Source organism: Pituophis catenifer, unplaced genomic scaffold, assembly GCF_029215685.1.
Source record: "Pituophis catenifer annectens isolate HBS135680 unplaced genomic scaffold, rPitCat1.0.hap2 SCAF_7, whole genome shotgun sequence".
In the NCBI taxonomy this organism is placed as follows: Eukaryota; Metazoa; Chordata; class Lepidosauria; order Squamata; family Colubridae; genus Pituophis; species Pituophis catenifer.
The window spans coordinates 61,275,958-61,284,358 of NW_027256887.1; the positions used below are offsets into that span (position 1 = coordinate 61,275,958).

At 38.0% G+C, this 8,401-nt stretch overlaps 1 protein-coding gene across 1 annotated transcript in view; it reads right to left on the reverse strand.

The window, feature by feature from the left end:
* Positions 1–7,301, reverse strand: part of CACNA1I (calcium voltage-gated channel subunit alpha1 I) — a 359,066-nt gene extending 351,765 nt beyond the window's left edge. The window contains 1 exon segment of the mRNA XM_070947665.1: positions 7,207–7,301. Within this exon segment, the coding sequence (XP_070803766.1) occupies positions 7,207–7,220 (14 nt within the window). The 5' untranslated portion in view covers positions 7,221–7,301.
* Positions 7,302–8,401: the final 1,100 nt, after the last annotated feature.

Here is an 8,401-nt window from a genome sequence, read left to right on the forward strand (position 1 = left end):
TTTTTCCATATTTGGCACAAGAACATTTGCTACCACTTCTGCAATAGCAGATTTTCAGTAGTGTGTGAATATAGTATTTATTTGAGATGTGGAATTTTGTTGGTTTTAATTACTATTTTTTCTTACCTGAGATACTGCTTTTGTTTTAAAACAGCTTACAGCTGCACATTTTCATTGTTTTTCCTATTACTTGAAATAGAAAGGTTTCATTCCAGCTCCTAAATGGACCAATAAATATTGCAAAATACTGCAATTCTTATCCATCTAGATTTTGAAAATCGGAAGGGAAGGGAATGCTACATTATTGATCCTGATTTTTAAGAAGTGGATAGCTCAGGGAAAGAAAATTCATCATTAAAAATGTTTAAGCCATGTTTCAAGAATGACCTGCTGTGTGATACAACCCTTATCAATGGGATTGCTATTGCAATCCCATTGATAAGTACAGATGTACTTAGACAGCTGTAGGGTCTATTACTAATCCAGGTGAGAGGCATCCCTGCACAGCCAATTGAAGTACAGAGGTTTACCTAGAATAAAGTAAAATACCACAAATGAACTGGACAGCAATGTTTGTGTCAATACAAACCAGAAAAAATACTTTCAATGAAAATCAGGAAAACACAGATAGAGGTCTGAGTTGGCGCCACAGATGGCACCAACTCAGAAAGCCCAAACTGCCCAAGGAGCTGCTGATACAATTCTACAGAGGAATTATTGAGTCTGACATCTGCACCTCTATAACTGTCTGGTTTGGCTCTGCAACCCAACAAGACAGACACAGACTTCAGAGGATAATTGCAGAAAAAACAATTGCTACCAACCTGCCTTCCATTGAGTATCTGTATACTGCATGAGTCAAAAAGAGGGCTGTGAAAATATTTACAGACCCCTCACATCCTGGACATAAACTGTTTCAATTCCTACCCTCAAAACGACGCTATAGAACAGAACAACTAGACACAAGAACAGTTTTTTCCCAAATGCCATCACTCTGCTAAACAAATAATTCCCTCAACACTGTCAAATTATTTACTAAGTCTGCACTACTATTAATCTTCTCATCGTTCCCACCACCCATCTCCTTCCACTTATGACTATAATTTTGTTGCTTGTATCCTTACAATTTATATTGATATTGTTTCCGGATTGCTTATTATTTACCCTATCACTATCATTAAGTGTTATACCTTATGATTCTTGATGAACATATCTTTTCTTTTATGTACACTGAGAGCATATGCACCAAGACAAATTCCTTGTGTGTCCAATCACATTTGGCCAATAAAAAATTCTAATTCTAATTCTAATAATTGGCTGTCGATAAATATAAGACATTTTTGTCCTCTATGATGGCCTGTATTGGTGATGTGGTAACCTTGCACTGTAGATGTCCACTTTGTCTGGAATGCTCAACAATAGAGGTGGCAATCCATAGTCCATGGACTGCATGTATCTCCAAGAGCAATGCACATGAAAAGTGTGGCTCTATATGAATAGATACATTCTTAATTTATTGGGTGGTTCCTAATTATAGTTTTGTTAATGTTAAATGAGGACACGCACACACACACACACACACACACAGAGAGAGAGAGAGAGAGAGAGAGAGAGAGAGGAGAGAGAGAGAGAGAGAGAGAGAGAGATTATGAGCAAATCTACTGTGGCATAGTAGATCATCAAGGCAGCAGAATCAAGTTGAATATAACCTTTCTAAGTAGATATAGCGGGACGTAGGAATAACCTTGAGGAATAGGAGGAAGAATTGCAACCAAGACAATAGTCAGAGAAAAGAAATCCGAGTCTGGGTCAGAACTGCAATTTTAAAAAGCATCTCAAAGATGACCCTTCTTTTCATGTAGATAACAGAGGGACGGACGAAGTTGCAAGTTTCTGTAACTGTAACCTTATATTAAGCATATTAAAAATAGGATTAGCATTTATAACTGTTTTCTTAGTCTGGCTAAGGGCTAAGAGGCGCAAATGTAAATTCTCACAGAAAAAGCACCTTTCATTGTCCTACCCAATCAGGAGGGCAAGGTTAAATTCACTATTGTGCTAGCAGAATCTCAAATTTTAAAAAATCCCAAAGAAAAATTATTTGCTTCTCTCACCCTACCTCCAACATCAAAGATGTGGCTGGCACCAAAAGGGATCTGTGTTTACAATTTGTTTCCACAGCAACAATCTGCAATTTTAATACTATGTTCTCAGAGAGCTCACAAACCAACAAAGCAAAGATCTGAAAGAGAGATGGCACAGCAATCCTTTCTCTGGGTACTCAGCAGCACTAATACCATTTGATTCTCTCTTTCTCGTAAACACAAACACACATATTATACACATTCCACTGACAGTAACATCATAGCTAACAAGCATTATAACACTTCATAGATATGTGACCAGTCCCTTGTGCACTCTCTGTTGGATTTCAGCTTGTCTTCTTAGTTACAAATACTTTATCAGAATCTTCTGCTGCAAACTGTCCAATAAATATACCTACAAAATGCAACATTAATTTTCCTCTGTGAAATCTCACAGAATACATTATGTGGCTCTGCAGGGTATGTGTTGCATAATACTTGTATCTGTTCCTTGTAATGGAACAAAATCTTGGTAAAATCCACATTTTAGTGTATTCTGGAAAACAGCAGGAATATCTGAAATATCTGGCATCTGTACTATCATGTGCATATTATAATAATATGAATTCTCTGGGCCATCTAGCAGGCTTTCTACAAACACAACTTTATTTCCCTATATACGGTTGGTGAGGTTTGCCCTTAACCGTTAGCCCCATCTCTGTTAGCCTTCCAGAAGGCCCTTTCACCAGCCTTGGGGGCCCCAGGGACAGGCTGCAAGATGGGCTGTATGAGATTAAGTGATCTTTGTTCTCCTGCTTATTGGATTTTATCTGTTTGTTTTATGTCTTTACTCTGTTTTGTGTATTTTTTCTTGCTTTCGATGGTTATGGAGTTTTTAACTGTTGTGTTGCATGCTGCTCAGTCACATGTTTCTAAGATGTGTGGCTGTATAAATACGCTAAATAAAAAAAAATAAGGCTTTGTTTCTAATTAGGTCTGTGACCACTCTAACACTACTCAGCCAAATATACACTCTCAAATCAGTTTTATATCTAAATTTATCCTGGAGAAGAGAGGGAGAGGGTTGGGGTGGGATAGAATTGTTGAATAGATAAAGGTACAAATATAAACGTAAATGTGGGGAAACTGTGACAACAAATGAAATGATAATATCAAGGTATGATAAATATTGGAGGAGTAAGAGGAAAAAAAGAAGTATTCAGATGATACACTGATTGATTGATTATATATTGTATGTATGCGTGTTTATAAAATAAAAACTTTTTAATAAAAAAAAGAGAGAGGGAGAGGGAGAGAGACAGAGACAGACAGAGGGAAAATAATTTTCTACAACATCTTTGGGAAAGGAATACTATTCTGACTGGGATTATGAAAAGGGGGGAAAGTTGCAACCCTCACATGGTACATTACCATAGCAGCAGCCTCAACCAGCTTAACCAGTGATGCTGGGTGCTGAGAGTAATGCAATTTCCCCAACCACATCAACATTTCAAGAGTCCTGTTCTCAAGTCCTAGAACACCAAGCAAGTTCTATAATACCTCATTCTCATACAGTGAACTAAATGAAATTTCATAGAGAGAAATCAACATTACAACACCTCTCCCAATTGTTCTGAAGAAAAATGTCACCATGAATTCTTAATGTGCACAGAGTGAAAAACACCCTTTTGCTACATATTGCACTGCAAAGCTTGTTTAGTGCTGGCACTAGCACAATTTTCACCGTGCTCCACACTGACAGTGCACTTACAGATTATATAACATATATAAAGTCTGAATTTTAAGTACATAGATTTCATTACTCTTGAGCTGATTTCTAATTTAACTGTGTATGGGGATTTACAAATTTTGCATATTTTCCATTATGGGTCTGTTCTATTTCCTTTTCTATGAATTAAAAAAGCATAGACATACATTTATATTGTACGCATTTTTATCCAAAGTTGGCATTTATATATTTCTTTGCACCGTTTAAAACTATTTTTGTATGTATTTTTTTAAAGGTGATGGCTGAGTTAGTTTGGGGGAATAAATGATCCAAAGGGTAATTCAGTTTTATTTGGAATCTTCTACTGAGAACTGAAAATTACATCCTTGTTCTTAAACCGCAGCTACCACATCTCCTACCTTGAGACAGAAATGAGGGGTCCTTAGTGCTCTCTGAGCTTGGTTGTTTTCTTGCAGATTGCAGTTTCATTACCCAAACTAGGTTACATCAACAGTGCTGGGAAGGACTGGGAGTTGCTCTCAATTTATATTCTAGTGGCTTGCCCTGTCAATGTTCATGGGAATAGTGTTGGAGGTTCTTTGGTTTGGCTGTTTACTGTTAGCTTGTTTGCCAATTCCTTGTTTCAGGTATTGTTTACTTCTTGATCGTTGGTCTGGTGTTAATCATGGTGTTAATCTATGCTCATCTGGGTCTTATTTGCTGGTGGGAGGTGTTTTGGTCTTTTTGTTCCCTTTTTGGCTTGTTGATTATCTCTTTTCAGAGATAAGTAAGTAGATGTTATTTATGTTGCTGTGCCTATTTGTGGCCAATTTGTCAGAGTGCCAGGCTTCCAGGAATTCTCTAGCATTTTGGGACTTGGTTTGAGAGCAAACTCCACTCCTTACTAGCACTGATGATGTTACCTAGTTTGGGTAATAACATGTCTGCAAGAAAACAACCAAATTCAGAGAGCGCCAAAGACCTCTCATTTCAACCCTGAGTTACAAAATTCTCCTTTATGAGACAGAAATATACAATTAGGTATCATCATTAGTATGTTGCTTGATATCTCATCCAGAACTGATGGGTGCTCTCTCTATCAGTTTCAGACATTAAACATGGGCAATAAGATTGAAACCAGCAGCATCCTATCCTGGAACAACGAAGGCTTTGGTTAACTATGACCTCCTACCAGAACTGCTTATGAACAATTGACACTGCTGCAAAACATTACCCCTTACTGCCAGTTCTCATGGCTATAGAAAAATATCTATGGTTAATGTCACTGAGAGATTTGATTGGACCAGAAGGGCTATATTCAATTAATACAGGAAGCCACACTCAAGAGTGACCAATACAATTTTCCATTCCATACCTAAGTCTGAACCCTGACGCAAAGAGATCAAGATAATTAACATCATCTAGGACTCTTTGCAAGTGATATCCCCTTACTTTCTCTAAGTTCTTTCCTAGGCAGAAAAGGTTAGAAACAGATGATAGCTATCTAATACAGCCTGAGTAAAGCATGACTTCTTGAGGAAGAAATGTACTGTAGCTTCCTTCAAGGAAAAAAAAGATAAGTTTTCTTCCCTCATAGAAGCAGCCTCTTGTATTCGGGTGCACACGTCCCTAGTGGCCTTCCAAATATGAAGCCCATAGATCACAAAATTCAAGTATAAGAGAGACCTGTCCATTTCTTCAGAATTCATAAACTCAAGCAAATGCCAGTTGATTTCAAAACACACTTTCCAAGTCACGTCCTTTGGATCTATACATGCAGCATTGCAGTAAATATGACTGATTTTTCTCAGCAAAACAATTGGCCAAAATGTTACATCAGCCTGCAGGGAGACATGACTTGCCTCTCTTTCCTCAAAAGGGAACAAGCCACCATAAACAGTGCCACTGAATGACATTCTGCCAATGCAGTAAGAGCAGATGCTTTACCACCTTTATTGCTGTTGACGTTAGACTCATAGCAGTATTTGGTCAAACTCAGCTCTTGTTTCCATCACAATGCCCTGGACATTGCTTTTGCTGCTTCATCATTGACAGCTTCTGGGTAAACTAAGGAGCTCCCTTAGGATCAGAATATGCCGAGAAGCTGCTTGAGAACCATCTCATCCAATGCTCACCATATCTTAATTCCAGCATTTGACATGATTTATGGCAGAACTGTTCACCATGAGTACTGCTAAGAAAATCCCCAAGCATCTACAGTTAGATCCATAAGTTCTCTAAGGTAGGACCATCTAGTCAGTCCACCATGCTTCAGAGTTCAATGGTGATGACTCACAAAGCTGTCCAAAAACTGACCAGACTATATTAAAATACTCAATAACGTGCTCTTTCAGATCATAGGTCACCTGTTCCAAAATAAAGATTCAGTTAGACTCATACTGGGAAAACTGTTATTTTATGTATAACGAATCCTGGGAGTAAATATAACATCAGAACAATTAATTCTGTACAGATAGATTGTTGCATAAGTGTGATAGAGACATTACATACCCTTTAACTACAAAAGGCTTTTTTCTGTAGGACATTGAAGTTGATGTATTGCATTTTGGTACAAAATTATAAATTAAACATTCCTAGAATAGTTAATCTGTTCTAGAATTAATAATAATTTAGTCACCTTTCTCCAGCCAGGTGCCTTCCAGAAGATTAGACAGGTTGGAAGTTCTGGATCTCAAATCCATTACACAAGAAGGAAGGATTATTTTAGCCAAGAATTGTTGTATACAATAGCATTTCATTTCAAAGTATCCAATATTCTATTTTGGCAATGAAGAAGGCCAGTGAAATAATAGGACTACACTGAATGCTCTCTATAAAGTTTAATTACAAATTAGTCTTATTCTTAAAATAAAGTTTGCATGATTTGAAATTTTCTTTTCTAGAACACCTTTGCCAAAATTCTGTTACAGAATTTTGATTTCCATAATCCTTACCCAGAGTACCAATACATTTAAATAGCACAAGATTTGGGAAGGTTGTCTCAGAATCTATGTCACTATTTAGCATTTTAAAATAAATATATAAATATATAGCAAATCTGTAGCCAAGTTAACAACACCAGCACCAACCAGTCTTGCTCTAAATCATGCCATATATATATTAGTCAGCACAGAAAAATAAAGAGGAATGAAAATAAAATACATATCTAAAAGCTTGTTACATTTTCTCTCCCTTTTGCAAGCAACTCTTTTTGATCACATATGCTGCCCTCAAAGTAGTGTGTAAACATAACACAAGGAACAAACTGATTTGTTAAATATATATGGAATGCCACCACTTACCTGTCAGGTGATCAGCAAGGACAAGACAGCAAAGGGAGGACAGAGGGGGGGGAAGGGCTAGAAGGGATAATTCACATCTTATAAAGGATATGGATTGCACACCATCTTGATGCACCAACTACGAGGGCTGGTTGTCTGTTTTAGGCAGAAGAAAACCACAGGGGCCAAATCAGGATAGGGCACATTTGGATCCAGTGGGGGCACATCAGCATCATCCTCATTGTCCTCTAGGTCTGGGGACGGCAGTGGCTGCTCCAATGAAGTCGGTGGCTCACTCATTCCCAGATCCACATGTTCCAGGGAGCACATTGTGGGGCTGTTGTGAATCGATGGGCTCCCCAAATGCCAGGCAGAGGAGTGGTGGGAGCCATGCTCTGCCATGCTGGCACAAAATGAGAACTCCTGAAATGCATTAAAAAAAGGTAGTTGAACATTTCCTCCCAATGGATAATATAACAATAGCACTTAGACTTATATACCGCTTCACAGTGCTTTACACCCCCCCTCTAAGCAGTTTACAGAGTCAGCATATTGCTCCCAGCAATCTGGGTCTTCATTTTACCAACCTTGGAAGGATGGAAGGGTGAGTCAACTTTGAGCCAGTGGGAATCAAACTGCTGAACTTCTGGCAGCCAGCAGACAACAGGATTAGCCTGCAATACTGCATTCTAATCACTGTGCTACCATGGCTCATGAGTCTCTCTCAGTTTTGGCTTTGAAGCAGTGGCAAGAAACAATGTTGGACCATGAAATTATTAGCTAAAGCTCCAGTTCATACTGAACACTTTTTCGTAACTCCTTTTCATGCTATTTAAATGAAAAATATTTTGTTTCATTTTTAAAAAATAAAGTCATTATTACCAGCCACCAATAACAACCAAAGGAATCTGCACCATCCTGATTAGTATACTGGGGATGTGAGTTGTCTGGTCCCATGGCCAAATAGGTTGACAACTCAACCAATATGCCCTGCAAAGTTGTCTTGTATTGTGGGATGAGTGTCAGAATGTTAAATACGACTCGTGTTGCAAACTGTGCCTGCAGTGATGTAATCAACAGAATGTTTCACCACATGATGCCTGGATTTACCACATTCTTTATTTCCATTAAAACTGAATGCAGTATGATTCAGCATCAATAAAAGCAAATACATTTTTACACACTGCATCATTCAAGTGGAATGCACAGCCATCCTATAAAAGGATGACCAGCGATTTAGATGGGTTTAAAGGGAGTCTGGATAAACTCCAAAAAAAAAAAAAAAGTAGGAATCAATCTCTACTTAA